The sequence below is a fragment of the Dasypus novemcinctus genome, chromosome 31 (assembly GCF_030445035.2).
Source record: "Dasypus novemcinctus isolate mDasNov1 chromosome 31, mDasNov1.1.hap2, whole genome shotgun sequence".
NCBI lineage: Eukaryota > Metazoa > Chordata > Mammalia > Cingulata > Dasypodidae > Dasypus > Dasypus novemcinctus.
The window spans coordinates 32,009,643-32,028,244 of record NC_080703.1 but is presented as its reverse complement, the minus strand read 5'-3'; the positions used below and the strand labels follow the sequence as shown (position 1 = coordinate 32,028,244).

General features: G+C 43.0%; 1 protein-coding gene across 2 annotated transcripts; it reads left to right on the top strand.

The window, feature by feature from the left end:
• The first annotated feature begins 2,067 nt into the window (after positions 1-2,067).
• On the top strand, positions 2,068-6,165 carry OXSM (3-oxoacyl-ACP synthase, mitochondrial). 2 transcript variants are annotated; one of them, XM_004474523.4, is made up of 3 exons: positions 2,068-2,117; positions 2,916-3,929; positions 5,712-6,165. In XM_004474523.4, the coding sequence occupies exons 2-3, from the start codon at positions 2,947-2,949 to the stop codon at positions 6,112-6,114; spliced, it is 1,386 nt and encodes a 461-aa protein (XP_004474580.1). In that variant the 5' UTR covers positions 2,068-2,117; positions 2,916-2,946; the 3' UTR covers positions 6,115-6,165. The 2 variants fall into 2 exon arrangements, with proteins under 2 accessions (XP_004474580.1, XP_004474579.1); XM_004474522.5 differs by having other exon boundaries at positions 2,075-2,363.
• Positions 6,166-18,602: the final 12,437 nt, after the last annotated feature.

Genomic DNA, 18,602 nt, shown 5'->3' with positions numbered 1-18,602 from the left:
TGTGGGAGAACCTGATACGCCTAATCAGAGACACAATGCACTTTCCCATCCTATTTGCCAGACAAGCAACTAGTCATTTTCAAGATACAGCTCAAGGATCACGTCTTAGAAGCTTTTTCTGACTTCACAAGGTAGCATGACTTCACTACCCCTTTGCATCTTATTGAGATTAATATTACGGCATCTGTTTGCACATATTGGTTTCCCTCTCTCCTCTAGTAGACTGAGCTTCTTTAGAACAAGAACCATATCCTAGGTATTTTTGTATCCCTGCTTCTAGCACATGGTAGGAGAAAAATGTTTGTTGAAGAAAAGAAAATACAAGCAAAGATACAGAGATGGGAAAAGAAAGGTTAGAGTTAACCAAGAGAGAGCAAGAAGATCAGTTGGCTCAATTTAATAGAGAATAAAAGCTTTATCTGAAAAGACAGTTTTGAATCAGATTACAAAGAATTTAAGGTAAATTGAAAAAGTCTGAAGAGGTGGCTATAATAGTTGGAGACTCTGAAGATTTTGGTGCAAGAAAACACCATAGTATTGTAGCAGGAAAAATGACACTAAATCTTATACAACTATTAGAATATCCTATTTCCCAACCATTTTCAAACCAAAGGAAAGGAGATTGGAGGTAGAAATAAAAGTGAAATGAATTTTTTGTCCTTTTTACTTTTCTATTGGATTTTAATTGATTTGTTACTTCTTGTCCAAAATGATATTTTGATATTACCAAAGAAAACTGGAACAGTCCATTAAAAATGTATGCTTTATAAAAAGACAAAATTGTAGGCATTTACACACTATTGCTTTAAAATATTGTACATCAATGAAAAGCAGAGATAGTAAGTTTGAGTTTATTTAATAACCACATGTATTTGCTTTAATTTTTCTTAAAGTAACTATTCCTATTAAATGAGGGCCATCCTTAGAAGTGATTGAATGAACTTGGATTAAGGATTACTCAAGGTTAAGCTGGTTACCCTGCACTATTTTGGGCAGAGAAATTTCCCAAACTCATTTAAATCCAGCACTGTCCCAGAATAGCTAAGCTTGACCCAAATACTCTAGAACTGGGAAAGAAGGCAGAGCATCTAATCTGAAACAACTGTGTTTCAAGTGGCATTCTTTCTAGGAAAGAAACATAAATATGGATAGAAATTCACATGCAGATTTTATGATCAATCCTTAATCTAAAGAAGAAAAAAAGCAAAATAAAAACCCACATCTGGGACCACACATGGGCAACAGATGGTCAGTAAATACCACCTTGTAGACTTAATGATTTTTTACATATTCATGTTATTCCCAGCCAGTTATGAGCAAATAAAGTTAAAATTTTCAGACACTTAGAAATAAACGTCTTCACTCTTTATTCTTGTTTCCGTTCTCTCCAGACATGTGGTGTGACAGTTGGAGCACTGCCCCAGATCTGGTAACAATTTTAAAAATTGTAAACAACTTTGTTATTACTACAAAAATACAGAAAAAGTAGTAAATAAAGTCAAGCAAAAATAAGGTGGTGGCTAACAATCCTCCTAGACCTTTTAGGAAAAGTATCCCTTAATAAAATGGCATATAGTGTTCTGTAATTTGTGTCTCCTAGAACCAGCATCTTCCCACATTAATAAATATTTAACTATAAAATTATTTTTAATGCCTGTGTAACATTTGGATGTACCATAAGATACACAACTAATTTCCTGGCTTTGGTCATTTGGATTAGTTTCTTATTTTCGTCACTATTATAAATAACTGAGTGGTACATTCTTGAGGCTACAGAAAGTTCCTGAATTCCTTTTTCCAAGGATTTCCGCAAAATATGAGCCTCTTCTTTCTCCCACAAGGGAAAATATCCCCATACCCCACCCCAATCCTTTTTGATTTTGCATCGCAACGAGTTGCAACGCCTTGGATTCTCTGCAGTTCCCTGTAGGTCCCAGGGCAGCCTTTTCCCAGCACAACCCCAGCCCCGGCCCGCCTCCGTCCGCCCTCAGCAGAGATCACACCGACGAAGGGCAAGGGCCGCGCCCAGCTCGAACGACGCGCGTGCGCAGGAGCGCGCATGTGCGTGCGTGCAGGCGTGCGTGCGGACGCGCGCGCGCGGCGGCGGCGTGGTCAGCGTGAGTCGTGGGGCTGGTATCGCTGTTTTCCCGGCGCCCCTCCGTTACCCGGGGGGCGTCGGGGCTAGACCCGGGTGGGGGAGCCGGGCTTCTCTGTCTCCCCTCGCCGCGCTCCCTTCCGGTGTGGCGCTGCCTGCGAGGCGGTGCGGGGAACGGCCGCGCCCACCCCTCCCTGCCCCCGCCCTCGCGTTCCCCGGGGAGAAACCGTCTAGTTCAAAGTTCTCCTTGCGCAAGTGACACAGTGGTGTAAGTTTAGAGGGGTGGGATGACCCGCCACTCGGGCCTCTTGACAGCTGTCGATTCTGAACCCAGCTTTCCCGACCTTCAATCCCGGGCTTTTCGTCCTGGAGGTCTGTTGGAAAGGCTGGTTACCTCTACCTGTCAATAAAGCCCATTTACTCCTACCGCCAAGAAGACTCCCTGAAATGGGATTTCTGAGCCACTGACACCAGAAATGCTATTTAGGATAAGGTCTCAGTAAGCCCTGTAAAAGGATGCTTCCTGAAGCCAGTATCTGGTTAGGATTACCTTTATGGTTTTTATTGAGTAATTCTGTTTTGGTGAATTGAATGAATCATTAATTCATCTCTATGTAAATGTCTGAGAGTACTTACTGTCTAAAAAAAGGAGGAGTTAAGTCCAAAGAAGCTGTTTGATGATAAATTAAAATTTCATAGATTAGATGTGCTAATTAACAGCCCACACCAAGTACCTAAAAGAGAACCCCATATGGTGTTGCTTAGGCCTTTAAGCTATTTAAACAGCAGTACCTCCCCAGTGTGTTGTGGTCTGTTCCAGGAATGTGTTTCTGATCATCTGAATCTCAACTATGTTGTCATACTGCTTGCAAAATTTTCTAAAGACTACAAGCCCTCATCTTCTATATTCAAGAATATGCCAGCGCTTAATAAGAAGGAAAAGGAGGTTTTTCGGGACTGAACCAGCTTCCAGATTGCATAGGCGGGTTGTCATTACAGGCATCGGTTTAGTGACTCCTCTTGGTGTTGGAACTCAACTGGTATGGGATCGTCTTATCCAGGGAGAGAGTGGAATTGTTCCACTGGTTGGTGAAGAGTATAAGAGTATCCCTTGCAGTGTTGCTGCTTATGTGCCAAGAGGTGGTAATGAAGGGCAGTTCAATGAACAAAACTTTGTGTCCAAATCAGATATCAAGTCCATGTCTTCTCCCACCATCATGGCCATTGGGGCTGCGGAGTTAGCCATGAAAGATTCCGGCTGGAATCCTCAGTCAGAAGCTGATCAAGTGGCCACTGGGGTGGCAATTGGCATGGGAATGGTTCCCCTTGAAGTTATTTCTGGAACTGCTTTGCTGTTTCAGACAAAAGGCTACAATAAAGTCAGTCCATTCTTCATCCCTAAGATTCTGGTCAATATGGCAGCAGGCCAGGTCAGTATTCGCCATAAACTCAAGGGACCCAATCATGCTGTATCCACAGCTTGTACCACAGGAGCTCATGCTGTGGGAGACTCTTACCGATTTATAGCCCATGGTGACGCCGATGTGATGGTGGCTGGAGGTACCGATTCTTGCATTAGCCCTTTATCTATTGCTGGATTTTCTAGAGTGCGGGCCTTGAGTACAAACTCAGATCCCAAGTTGGCATGTAGACCATTTCATCCAAAGAGAGATGGTTTTGTAATGGGAGAAGGTGCAGCTGTGCTTGTCCTGGAAGAACACGAGCATGCTGTTCACAGAGGGGCCCGGATATATGCAGAAGTTTTGGGCTATGGACTCTCAGGTGATGCTGGTCATATAACTGCCCCGGATTCTGAAGGAGCAGGTGCCTTGAGGTAAAGATTGTGTGGTTGTTTCATTCCAAGTGTTCCTTCAAATAAGACAATTTATTGGGGTCCCCAAATAGGGAAAAATTATAGTATCTGACATTCTTGGTATACAGTATCTCTGTGGTTTAACCATTTTATGCTCAACAAAGAGATATCCTATATCAGCGCACATGCTACTTCCACACCTTTGGGAGATGCAGCTGAAAACAAAGCTATCAAATACCTTTTCAAAGACCATGCGCATGCCCTGGCAGTTTCTTCAACTAAGGGAGCCACAGGACATCTCCTGGGAGCTTTTACATCTTTGAAATATTTGAAAATATTTGAATATCCTTACAAAAATTGGATTTTATTTTATTTTATTTTTTAAAAAGATTTATTTATTTACTTCTATCCCCTTCAGGCCACGTGTGTTTTTGCCAAGTTCTCACACCTTCATTTGTTTTTAACAATTGTCAGTGCTCTTTCCCATGATCCTCCTATTTGGCTTTTCTTCGGATTAGGACAATAAACCAGTCCTTCATTCTGGAAGTGCTATTCTTGTACCCTTTCGGCAGGGCTTTACTTTTACTAAATAAGCATTTCTCAGCCTTTAAGGTGCACGCAGTTCACCCAAGAATCTTATCAAAATGCAGATTATGTCTCTAGGTCTAGGGGGGCACCTGAGTTTCTGTATTTCTAACAAGCTCTGCTGCTGCTGCTGCTCGTCTCAGGACTATCCTTTCAGAAGCAAGTTACTATTGTAGAAGAGTGAGGTAGTGAATTGAGTTTTTAAAAAGTTTCCTTATGATGTGTTAGCTAGCTCAAAGTTTAGCCCTCTCATATTAGGTTATTAGGTCATATTATATTTTAACCAGTTAAATTAGCTAGGGGTTGGCAAACTTTTTATGTAAAGGGATAAATAATAAATATTTTCGGTTTCATGAGACTCTGTCACACCTATCCAACTCTGCCATCGTAGCACAAAAGCAGCCATAGAGGATATGTAAATGAAAGGGCCTGGCTGTGTTCCAGTGAAGCTATTTACAAAAACAGGGAGCTGGCCTTGGCCACAGTTTACCAACCCCTAAATTACATTTCTGAGTTTTAGTCAGTAGCTGGTGCTAGAAATGCCAAGCACAGCAACAACTTGATGAAGAAGCTTATGTTTAGGGGAGCCTTTCACTGTACTGCAAAATAGATTCAGTTGGAGATCATGGACTAAAAAAGCAGGTGTTAACATCCATGAGATTTTCAGAGAACATTTTGGTTTTGGATTTGTTTCCTTTTTTTGGCTTAGCTAATTCATTAAAAAAAATTTTTTTTTACAGCTGCAGTAAAGAGGATTTTGAAGGGCTGAAATAATCGTACAGAAGTTTTTAGATTATTTTAGAATATTGGGAAATATGCCATATTTCATATTTAAATGTGAAAGAAAGAATTAAAACGTAGTTATAAAATTTCTTCCACATTTTAAATCTCTTTTCCCTGTCTGAAAAAAAATTTTCTAGGGTAAGTTTCCCCCAAGATAAAAAGCCAGTTAAAATAAATGGAAGTATATTTGATTAGAGATTATAAAATCAATTTTGTTGTGTGTTCATCTCATGGTGATGAGTCAGTTCAAAATATTGGGAGTGACTCACTCCTTAACCCACATAATCCAATGTGGGGTTTTGTTACTAGAGCAAATCGTTCTTTTCATCCAGTGTATTCAGATACCTATGTTCCTTTTACATAAACCATACAGATAAAGAATCCCCTTTTAAAATTAAACTTAGCTCTGTTAAATTATTTTTCTTATTTTATTAGATGTATGGCTGCTGCTATAAAAGATGCAGGTGTACAACATGAAGAGATATCCTATATCAACGCACATGCTACTTCCACACCTTTGGGAGATGCAGCTGAAAACAAAGCTATCAAATATCTTTTCAAAGACCATGCGTATGCACTGGCAGTTTCTTCAACTAAGGGAGCCACAGGACATCTCCTGGGAGCTTCAGGGGCGATTGAAGCAGCTTTTACTGCACTGGCTTGTTATCATCAAAAACTACCACCTACTTTAAACCTGGATTGTACAGAACCAGAATTTGATCTCAATTATGTTCCACTAAAGGCACAGGAATGGAAAACTGAGAAAAGATGTATTGGACTCACCAATTCCTTTGGTTTTGGTGGTACTAATGCAACACTTTGTATTGCTGCTATATAATAAAATATTTTTTAAATGTTATAAGCAAATAAAATATGTTAGGTGAAAAAATAATGTGTTTCTATAAATACTTATGTGTCAATACTTAACACTCAGATACCCTTTATCTGTTAGGCTTTCTCAACTTTGGTATTATTGACATTTTGAGTCATATAATTCTCTTATGGAGGACTGGGGCTGTGTATTGTACATGTTTAGCAGTATACCTGGCCTCTGTCTGCTAGATTCCAGTAACTTACCCTCTCCCCTCCTCAGTTGTGACAATCAAAAATGTGTCAAGGTATTACAAACTGTCCTATGAGGGATAAAATGAGCCCTGATCTATGTTTTCTTAGATCAAATTATAGGTACTATAAGTTAAGCAACTCTATGGCATTTTAAACATGCTCTTGCCCCACTCACAAACATTGAGGAACTCCTCTGCAAGGCAATATAGAAGGAAGGAACACAATATAAATTGGAAGTTCTCATCATTGATAAACATTCTCTGAGTATAGCTGTTCAATCAGTATTGATCTACCTACCTATGCTATGCTCTAGCTCTTTTTCTTCCTTTTGTCTGTACTGTTACTCAGTAAGTTAATGGAATTTACCTAAACTCCCAAAGCACCAGCTCTCAGAAAACTGAAATTGGTTTGGCACTTTTTAGTCTTTGTGTTTATGGTGGCACCTAGCAATGGAGGAAAAGGCCCATGGGAAGTGGACCAAATTGTTGGTGAATCAAGCTGCATCTCCTTGGCTCACTGCTAACTTTATTGCAGTTATGGTGGATAAAATTTGTGTGTGTTTTTCCAACATCCCACAAGTGCTGTAGGCCTCTATTTTTCTGCTTTCAGGCTTTCTCTAAAGCAAAGGTATCTCATTCATCCTGCAGGTTGGAAGTGTTGGGAGCAGAGGACATGTTTCCCAGAGGTAACACTCAACCACTGAGGAATGGAAGTTGGTGGATAAATGCTTCCGTCTCTCTCAGAGGGCCATCATGTTTCCACAGTTGTTCAGAGGGTCCCCAGTGAGGTAGAGCTTCTGGTATCCACAGCAGTAACCAGCTTAGTAACATCCCCTTTACTGCCCTTTCTTCCTGTTTCCTGTGTCTGATTATGAGTTCCACTCCCAGGAATCACCTCGCAAATAAATCAGCCTCTGCTTTCTGGGGAACTCAAAGTAAGAAAGTTTGGGGTGTAATGGGGTTTATATAGCAGAGGAATAGAGTGAATAAGGGGGGGGATGGATGGATGTGTGCATTTCTGCAGAAGAATAGGGTTCCTAACATTTTAATAGGCCTGGGGATATTGCCTAACCACTGACCTCGTCTATAGCACGTTATCCTGTACACCTAAGACCACAGCTATGTGTTTACATAATTAAAATCAGTTTGAATTCTCATCGGCACACATTTATTTGTTCAGCTGAAATTTGTTGGATGCCAGCTATGGACCTGGTCTTGTGATTTACCAAGGATAACGTGAGGTTTCAGGGAAGGTTTCCTAAAGGAAGCTAAGGCCATAAGAGTGAACAGGTCTCAGCCAGGCTAAGGGGCAAGGAAAGGAAGGAGAGAATATGGAAAGATCTGGAAGTTAGCGTATTGGTTCTCACCTAAATGTGTTTAGCTTGGGATGTGGGAGTAGGGGCTAAAGCCAGAAAATCTGATAGAGGTGACATCACAGAGACCCTTCCAAGTCTTGTTAAGGATTAAGGGTAATGGGAAGCCATTTCAAGTTTGGGGTGGTGTGATACTTGGGAATGTATTAACTTGGCTAAGCTGAGCTACATTTCCCAGAATTCCCTTTATTGTATGTTTCCATGTGAGTGTGCCATAAGAGAAATTCTGTGGGAGAGTTGGAGGGGGGAGGTGAAGCAGCAGCTGTTTTATAGCTTATGCGTGTCGCTTATGTGCTGGCTCACCTTGTGGTGTGAGGCAGTGAACGTGCCTGCAACTACTCCCCCTTTACCTGGGTCATCCTTCAGCTTCTCTGACTCCTGTACCAGGTGTGTGCTTAAGTCCAGGGTGATGAAGACCCTCTGCCACCAAGGTGAGGGGCAACAAGAACTGACAGATTCAGGTCATCCTTGTACTTGTAATTGGAATTTTACATCCTCCTCTCCTTCCCACCTGCCTGCCCTGTGGACTTCAAACTCCAGCATCAGAAAATAACAGGTGAACATAACAGCCTCATGGGGACCATTTAACCAGCTATTACAATCGCATAAGGTCAAATCCCTCTAACAAATATCTACATCTATATATATATTTAAATATATACTTAATTTAAAAAAGGATACTTAGATTACATAAATTGTTACATAAAAATAAAGAGGATTCCCGTATGCCCTGCTGCCTACACCTACATTTTGCCACATTAACAACATCCTTCATTAGTGTGGTACATTTGTTACAATTGATAAAACATTTGGAGCATTGCCACGAGGCATGGATTATAGTTTACATTGTAGTTCACTCTCTCCCACACAATTTTGTAGGTTATGGGAAGATATGTAATGGCCTCTATCTGTCATTATAATGTCATTCTGGACAATTTCCAAGTCCTGAAAACACCCCCATAGTATACCTGTTTTTCCCTCTCCCTGCCCTCAGAACCTCCAGTGGCCAGTGCCTGCACATCAGTGATGAAATTTCTTCCATTGCTAGAATCACAATAAATCTATAGTAGAACATCAGTAAGTCTACTTTAGTTCATAGTTCATTCCCCAGTCCCGAGGATTCTGGGTCTGTCTATACATTTACCTGTAACTTTCCACAGCCACATCTTCCTCCCTCCTTCCCTCCCTCGCTCTCTCCCTTCCTTCCTTTCCCTTGACTGATACAGGTGAAGAAGAATGGGGATATTGGGGAATGAATTTCTTTTAGAAACATCATTCTAGCTACAGAACTAAGAATGGATTGGAGAGAAACTAGCAGGGAAACCCGTCAGGACATCAGATAGGAGAAGATGGGGGCCAAAATGAAGCAAAGTGTTTTGAGCAAGATCCCACTAAAATTGAAAATTGTGTGTTTGTTTCCTCAGTACTTTTTACTGAAGTGTAATTTAGCGATATGTACCCATTTTAAGTGTACAGTTCAATGAGTTTTGACAAACGTTGGCACACACATGTAACTACTACCACAATTAAAATTTCCACCTGTATTAGTCAGCCAAAGGGGTGCTGATGCAAAATACCAGAACTCTGTTGGCTTTTATAAAGGGTATTTATTTGGGGAAGAAACTTAAAAGTTACTAGGCAATAAAGCATAAGTTACTTCCCTCACCAAAGTCTATTTTCACGTGTTGGAGCAAGATGGCTGCCAACGTCTGCCAGGGTTCAGACTTCCTGGGTTCCTCTCTTCCTGGGGCTCTATTTCTCTGCAGGCTCAGCTGCTGTGCTCTCTCCATGGCTGTGCTGTAGACTATCAGGCAAACAGCTCTGTGTCCCTCCCCACGGCTTCTGACAGGCCTAAGGAGCCATCTCTGTTCCTCTGTGTTCAGCATGTTTACTTCCTGGGCTCCAGCTCAAAACTCCTAACTCTATCTTTTACCATGTCTTTTCTCTGTGAGTCCCCATCCACCAATGGGCAGGGACTCAACACCCTACTGATGTGGCCCAATCAAAGTCCTAATCATAATTTAATCAAATAAAAGTGATACCTCTGACAGACCAGTTTACAAACATAACTCAATAAATATTTTTGGAATTTGTGAACAATGCCAAACTGCTACATCCCCCCCATCCAAAAAAACCAAAGTCCCTCCTGCCCCTTTGCAGTCCCCCAGCCCAGACAATCACTGAACAGCTTTCTGTTACTATAGGTAAAATCTGCCTTTTCTAGAATTTTATTTAAATGGAGTCATATAGGATAAATTCTTTTGTGTCTAGCTTCTTTCACTTACCTTAATATTCTTGAGAATAATCCATGCTTTTTAGTATAGTCATAATTCGTTCCTTTTTATTTCTTAGTATTTTTTAAAAAATCAATACTCTTGACTTTTACTCTGTTGCTAATCCCTGCTCAACTTATTTTAGAACTTTGTTTTTTATTTTATTTCACCATTATTTTAAGTGGGTATATATTGCCTTCTGAACAGAAAAACAAGAATTTAAAGAATCTACTAGAGCTGTGCTAGTTTCTAAGGCAAAGGGTCCCCCCCTTGCCTGCCACCACTATACAGGAGTTTAACAAAGGGTATTCATTATATATCTGCTACTGAAACTATGTTAAAAAGCCGTAGAAAAGTAGGGTGTTCTGCAGCCCAGTACCAAGAGTGTATCATGGATATACAGCCCAAATCTTGCCCACCCCTTCCACTGCCCAGGCTTTACACTTAAGGGAGAAATTACAGTACTTGAGGTAATTAAAAAAAAAAATAAAAGTTAGGTCTTGTGTCAGTGCAGATCCTCTGAGAAGCAGACCCCAAGACAGGAGATTTAAATCCTGTGCAGGATCCGTGGAGGAGGGGGTGGGTGAAGGCAGGCGCCCTGCCGTGACACCCTGACACTTGTCAAGGGCAGGGGCCGTGGGAATGAAAGAGGATGGGAAAGGGGTCTCCGACAGCAGGGCCTTCCTAGCCTGGCCAGGCTGATGTGGAATTCTTGTTCCAGAAATGCCCATTAAAGGCTCCCCGCGTCTCCCTCTGATGAGCCTGCATCAGTCCCCGCACCACGCTTGGTCTTGGCTGGTCGCTGCCCAGGCACAGCAGGAGAGCTCAACGGTGTGTTTCTCATGACCCCTACAAGCCATGCCTTGCTCCCCCACTTCTGTTTCTCCAAGTAGGCCCAGGAGGATGTTCCTCCGTGGTTCCCCATGGGCCTCTTTTTCTGAGGCTGAAGAAAATCATCCTACCTCAGTCTGTAAAGCCCAGAGGTTCTTAACAAGGGGTGGGTGAGCTTGACTTGAAATTCAAAACATTATTCCTGTGGGGACATGCTGGTGCAGGTATGATGTATTAAATAATAGGCAGTACAGTGTGGACTTAGTAAGGGGTCTGTGGTTTTCTCCTGACTGGCAAGAGGACATGGAACAAGAAGGGTTAAGAACCCCTGGTATAGCTCCAACACAGTCAACAGGATGAAGAAAACTAGAACAGTCCTGGGACTCTCTCAACTCTTGACTTGTCCTCTCTGCTTCCTCTGAGTCTCAATCTCCCAAGGAACCAACTCCTAGGGCGCACTGGATCACCGAAGAGCGGGGAACAGTGTTCCCTCAAGGGTCCTACATGTTATACTGACATCGTGCTCGGCACTGAGCTTTTAAATCCGTGTTGGAAATCTCCCTAATTTCGGCTGATAAACTTTTTAAAAAAGACCTTTCTGGATTATTACGTGTGTGTGGTTTGAGTGCTGTTATCACTGTTTTTGTAAATATTTACTGTTTTTCTATTTAGCTTAATTCTAACCATTTAGTACTTTAATAAAATGTTCTAAACATCAGGAAAACAAAATCCTAAGGAGGACCACCAAGCACAGCCCAGCCACCTGGAGGATGCCTTCTGAACAGAAAAGCTGTCCTGTCCCCTGCCCACCTGCATTAGCCTCAACAGTGGAATGGCAGCTTGTTGGAAAGCTTGTCTTCTCTTCTCCTGAGAAGTTGTCCGCTAAGCAAATGCACAGCCTGGCGGGAAGAGAGCGGGCAGGCTACCTACCCCAGGTCACTTCCAGGAAGAATGTGCCCCAGTTGTGGTCTCAGAAGTTGTCCTGGAGAGAATCTCAGACCTATCTCTTGGGAGGTCTCCTGGAACCAGCCATCTTCCCCCAGTCTCTGGTCTTCCAGTGCTTGGGAGAGCCAAGAAATACCCCGTGGTCCCTTCTGGACCCCAACAGCCCAGGTACATGGCAGCAAAGAAACCTGTGGCACCCAGGACCAGGGAGTCTGAGGTGGTGGCCTGAGAAGTAGCCCAAATAGAAAGCCTGCCCCAACAGGCCATCTCCCAGCAAGCAAGCTGGGGCTATCTCAACTGTCCTCGCACTGTGGAGGATACAACAATGGGGACCCCAAGACCAGGGCCTCCCAAGCTTCCGCAAACTCCCAGCTCCTGGCCATGGCCCAGGGAGGCCTCAAGCCCAGAGCGCCCCATCCTCAGGAGACCAGGGGCTACTTCTCCATCCCCCAAGACAGGAAAGGAAGCAGCCACCGCCGGAAACACAGAGCTGCCCTCAGGGTCCTGTGCTTCAGAAAGAAGTAGAGCATCTTAAAGATCAGCATGCAGCCATGCAGTGGCTCACGGACATGTCCCAGATGCTTTGAAGTCTCGCCCAGCCTGCTCACATAAGACCCAGCTGGTACCTTTTGAGACCAGGAGCTCCGACCACGCCGATTTTGCCTGCTCTCCATTCCCTGTGGCTTAGCGTGTCTTTGCCCCCCAGTTCACTGCAGGTTCAATTAAAGTACTCACTGCAAACAAACAAGTAAACAAACAAAAAAGATTGCAGTTGGTTTTGGGTCTGTAACTGATACTCATCCTCTCCCTAACCCACTACTCATTCTACATTCTCCTCACCCTTAGCTATCAGCCTGCCAAGCTTTGGTGGCTTACTTGGTGGTGTCACCCAAACCTTCATTCCTCATGGGCGTGAGCAATCATATCATACCCTTTTCAGACAGGGGCTGTTGCAGGTGTCATAGGGCACTGGAACCAGGAGGCAAGGGAGATCAGAGGCACCCAACAGTCCACCTAGATTCCTCACATGTTCCTTCCTTTCTCCATTGTGAAAAAGCAGCACTACCTTCTCTAGCTGATCAGGGTCAAATAACCACAGTCACTAGGTTGAATTCTGTCATCTGCTGGTCCCTGGACATCAGGAACCCAAGATGTCTTTTTTTTTTTTTTTGAAATTTATTTCTCTCTCCTTCTCCTCCTACCCCCGCCCAGTTGTCTGCTCTCTATGTCCATTTGCTGTGTGTTCTTCTGTGTCCGATTGTGCTCTTGTCAGTGGCACCAGGAATCTGTTTCTCTTTTTGTTGGGTCATCTTGCTGCGTCAGCTCTCCGTGTGTGTGGCACCACTCCTGGGCAGGCTGCCCTTTCTTCGCGTGTGGTGGCTCAATGAGGGACACACTCCTTGTGTGTGAGGCTCCCTTACATGGGAGACACCCCTGCATGGCATGGTGCTCCCTGTGCAGTGCTGCGTGTGGGCCAGCTCACCACATGGGTCAGGAGGCCCTGGGTTTGAACCCTGGACCTCCCATATGGTAGGCGGATGCTTTATCAGTTGAGCCGCATCTTCTTTCCCAAAGTGTCTTAATGGCAGCTCAACATTTCTATGTCCTCTGGCAAGAGTGTGTACCCTTTGGGGACCAGGACTTCCAACCCTGCAGAAGGCAGAGTTGCAGGGTCAGGAAGCACAAGATACCCCAGTGAGTCATTGAGAGTGATGGTAAAGGGAAAACTTATGATCTGCTCTCACCCTTCATTCCAGCACCCATGTCCCCCACACACCCTTGATTCCTACATCCATGTGTTCTTACTGGGGACTTAGCTCCATATAGAGGTCTCTGATTTAAGCATATCCTGCATCTGGAGGATGGTACCACATCCATTAAGGATATTCTCTCTGAATTGGTGATTTAGGTGTGTGTCTAGAACACTCTTCCATCCTCTCTAAGGCTGGCTGCTTCTAAATGTGTAGGATATGGTGTGCATTATAACCCACGGATCCCATGGGCATGGACCTACAACCCACATCTCCTTGACTTTGTGAGCAACTCAAGTATCCATCAACAGATAAATGGATAAACAAAATGTGGTATATACATACAATGGAATGTTAGTCTGCCGTTGAACAAAGTTCTGATACATGTGACAACATGGATAAACCTTGAAGACATCATGTGAGTGAAAGAAACCAGGCACAAAAGGGCAAACATTGTATGATCTCACTTATGTGAAATAAATAGAATATGCAAATCCATAATGTCAGAAATTAGAATACAGGTTACCAGGGCCAGGGGTAAGGGTGGGGAAGGGGGAATTAATGATTAATTGGCATAGTTTCTGTTTTGGGGAATGATAAAGTTTTGGTAATGAATGGTGTTAATGGTAGCACAACATTGTAAATGTAATTAATACCATCGAATTGTTTATTTGAAAGTGGTTAAAATGGGAAATTTTGTGATGTGTAGATGTTATACAATAAAAATTTAAGATAAAACAACCCACGGAACTGTACAACAGAAGAGTGAACGTTAAAACAAACGATGGGCTTTAGTTAATAATAGAACTATAGTAATATTGGTTCTTCCGTTGTAACGAATGTACCGCACGGATGCATAATGTTACGAATAGGGAAAACTATTTGTATGAAGGGGTGCATGGGGAACTCTGTACTTTCTGCATTATTTTTCAATAAACCTACAACTGCTCTAAAAATAATTAAAGACATCCATATCCACATGCAAAAAAAATCTTCATCTTCCCTAAAGTGTCCATATGTCCATCCATACGACTACTGCAGATCTCCTTATCTCTCACCTTCCAATCTTTTTCCTTCTGGACCCTGACTAGACAGCCAGACTCTTGGCTACTGCCCATGCATTTTTATATATTCTCACTTCTTGGACCACTTTTTCCACCCAAAGTGAAATGACCAGGTGCACTGTTTGCAGCTCAGCCCATTACAAAGATTTTCCCTCCCCGATCTCTTTCAAGGTCACCCCCTGAAGGGAGCTGTAATGCAGCTGCCGTTCTTTTAATTCTGGAATAATAGGGGAAACTGTGGGTGTGGGTGGTAATATGCCATTCAATTTTTTTTCATATAATAAACTTTATTTTTAAAGATGTTTTAGAGTACAGAAAAGTTACATAGAAACTTCTTCCCCTATTAATAACATCTTACAGTCGTGTGGTACATTTGTTACGAGTGATGAATAAATATTGAAGCATTGCTACTAACCAAAGTCTATAGTTTATTTTGTGGTTTACACTTAATTCCAATGCCCTAAAAATGCCCTAGCTCCACCTATTCTTCCCTCCCCCTCCCCTCAGAACCTCTGGTAACCATTGTCTTTATATCAATGTTACATGTTCCTCCGTTACTACAATATGAATGAGTTTACTTCGTCCATGGTTGCATTCTCCCCTTATGTTTGCTCATTCCTCAGCCTGGAGGGTTTGGGGATGGTGATTTCCACTCTGCTTCAGATTGAGAGGGGCTTAGATCTTATGGCACAAATGCTTGCATTTGTAGATACTCTATACTTTCTCTTTTTTTTTTTTTTTGGATGGGACAATGAACAAAATGATGACGATGGACAACCCCCATGCCATTTATTTTTAATTTGAACTATGGCAAGAAATATTTAGGAGGTAGAATCAGAAGAATTTGGCAGTTGATTTCCCATCTTCCTCCCCAAATACTCTGCTCTCTCTTATTCTCTATCCCGCTTAGAACAGAAATTTTAAGGCTTAGGGGATTTTATTACTTCCTCCATTGCTGTAGTTCCTGTAGCTTAGAATAGTACCTGGCACAAAGTAGGTGCTCAATAAATGTTTGTTGAATGAATAAATGAAATGATCTTAATATATTGCTCCATAAACCATTTAGTGGCTCCGACCACAAGACTGCCACCTTGATTGTCCCCCTTTCCTCTTTCACACATACAACCCTTCAGGAATTCCTGTTAATTTTACTTCCAAAATATACTGTGGATGGTCGCCTCTCTTCATCTCAACCCCCACCATCATCTTCCTCCTGAACTACTTGCAAGAAGCTTCCTTTTTGGTCCTCCTGCCTCTGCTCCCCACTGCTTCCCAAACGCAATTCATTCATTCCCCTCAAAGCTCCCTCCCGGATGGATCTCTTTACAGTGTAAATCAGATCACATCTTCTTCCCTGCTGAAACTTCCCGATGGCTTCCCATTTGATTCAGGATGAGAGTCGAGCACTGGGGCTTGAGAGGACCCACGTGGCCTGGTCCCTGGCCCACCTCCAGCTCATCTCATGCTGCTTGCATTCAAGCCATGCTGGTCTTCCTCCACCCCCACATACAGGAGGCTCACTCCTGCCTTTATACTTGCGCTTCTCTTGGCCCGGAACACTATGCATGGTAGCAGTTTGATATAGTTATGAATTCCAAAACTAGATATTGGATGACGTTTGTAAACTGGTCTGTCCCTGGGCATGATTAAATTGTGCTTAGGGCTTTGATTTGGCCACATCAGCGGGGACTCACAGATAAAAGATATGGCAAAGGACAGAGTTGGAATTTGATGCTGAAGTCTTAAGCTGGAGCCCCAGGAAGTAAGCACCCAGAGGAAAGAGAAGCCAGCCCTGGGAAGAGAGGACCTGAGCCAGGAGAAGAACACAGAAGAATAGAGATGGCTCCTTAGACACAGCAGAAACCCCAGAGAGACAGAGCAGTTCACCTGATAGTCTACAGCTGACCTTGTGGAGCGAGGCAAAACCTAGAGAGCATCATAGTCTACAGCTGACCTTGTGGAGAGACCAGAGGCGCTGAGCCCAGAGGAACTCAGGAAGCCTGAACCCTCATAGACATTGGCAGCCACCTTGTTTCAACACGTAAAAATAGACTTTGGTGAGGGAAGTTACTTATGCTTTATGGCCTGGTAACTGTATGCTCCTACCCCAAATAAATATCCTTTGTAAAGACCAGAAGATTTCTGGTATTTTGCATCAGCACCCCTTTGACTGACTAATACATATGCAAACTGGCTTCCTTTTGTCATTCGGATTTCAGCACTAATTTTTTTTTTCTTGAGAGAGGCCTTCCCTGGCCACCCAATCTAAAGTAGCTCTTTTCCTTTTTTTCCCCTTAAGGATCTATCTATCTATCTATTTATCTATCTATCTATCTATCTATCTATCTATCTATCTATCTATCTATCTATCTCTCCCCACCCCCTCATCGTTTGCACTTGCTGTGTCTGTTCATTTTCCTTGTTTCTTTAGGAGGCACCAGGAACTGAACCCAGGAACTCCAATATGGGAGGGAGGTGCCAAATCTCTTGAGCCACCTCCGTTCCCTGCTTTGTTGTGTCTCTCAATTGTCTTTCCTTCTGTATCTTTTGTTGTGTCATCTTGTTGTGTCAGCTTGCCATGCCTGCCTTTTGTGTCAGGGCTCTGTCTTGCTCATTTCTTTCTTTTTTTTTTTTTTCTTTTTTTTTTCTTGACTTTGTAATAATATTACATTAAAAATATATATGTGAGGTCCCATTCAACCCCACCTCCCCACCCCACCTCTCCCCCCCCCAGCAACACTCATTCCCATCATCATGACACATCCATTGGATTTGGTAAGTACATCTTTGGGCACCTCTGCACCTCATAGTCAATGGTCCACATCATGGCCCATACTCTCCCCCATTCCATCCAGTGGGCCCTGTGAGGATTTACAATGTCCGGTGATTGCCTCTGAAGCACCATCCAGGGCAGCTCCATGTCCCAAAGACGCCTCCACCTCTCATCTCTTCCTGCCTTTCCCCATACCCATCGTCCACCATGTCCACTTTTCCCAATCCAATGCCACCTCTTCTATGTGGACATTGGATTGGTTGTGTCCATTGCACCTCTATGTCAAGAGGAGGCTCAGATTCCACATGGATGCTGGATGCAATCCTCCCACTTTCAGTTGTAATCACTCTAGGCTCCATGGTGTGATGGTTGTCCTTCTTCAACTCCATCTTAGCTGAGTGTGGTGAGTCCAATAAATCAGATTGTAGGTGCTGGAGTCTGTTGAGGCTCAGGACCTGGCTATCACATTGTCAGTCCAGATTGCTCATTTCTTTAGGAGGTACTGGGAACCTCTGTTCCCTGCTTTGTTGTGTCTCTCATTATATTTTCCTTCTTGTGTCTCTTGTTGCATCAGCCTGTTGCACCTGCCCATAGCACGAGCTCACTGTCTTCTTTAGGAGGCACTGGGAACTGAACCAGGGACTTCCTGTGTGGTAGGCGAGAGCCCAATTGCTTGAGCCACATCTGCTTCCCTAAAGTAGCTCTTTTTCTTCCCTTCTAATCCCTCTCCATCCAAGAACCCTATTTTATTTCTTTATGTTCCTATTCCTATCAGAAATTATCAGCTAGGGTATAAGTTTCATGGGAAGAGAAATTGTAACAACTTGTGAACAAATACAGTATTCCCAGAACCCAGCACAGTGTGTGGCACACACAAGTGTGCAAACACACATCCATACACCTAAACACAAACACCAGTGCAGACAGAGCATCTTAGTTCCCAAAGTAACAGGAAACTTCTCTGTTTCAGGAAGACAGCGAGGAAGAGCCGTTCCTCCAAGGTCTTAGAAAACCACAAGAGTTGTCATTATTATCAAGGATAAACACAGCAGAAAGACCCAACAGCCATAATCAGCGAGGGCTGAAATACTTTTCTCTGTCTTGTTTACTTGAGGCTCAGCTTTGATCTTTGACTCCAAAAAAGGAAACTGTCATGGTTATCTTGGCAATTTCTTTAGAAATGCTTTGCACTGGTTACAGGTCTTGAATCATAAAAGAGTCAATAGCTTGTCTTGAATACAAAGGCCTCTAT

Excerpts from the sequence above, each read along its gene's own strand:
- OXSM (XM_004474523.4), top strand. The coding sequence starts at position 2,947 with ATGTTGTCATACTGCTTGCAAAATTTTCTAAAGACTACAAGCCCTCAT. Across the intron at positions 3,930-5,711 it reads GAAGGAGCAGGTGCCTTGAG|ATGTATGGCTGCTGCTATAA; the intron begins GTAAAGATTGTG and ends TTATTTTATTAG.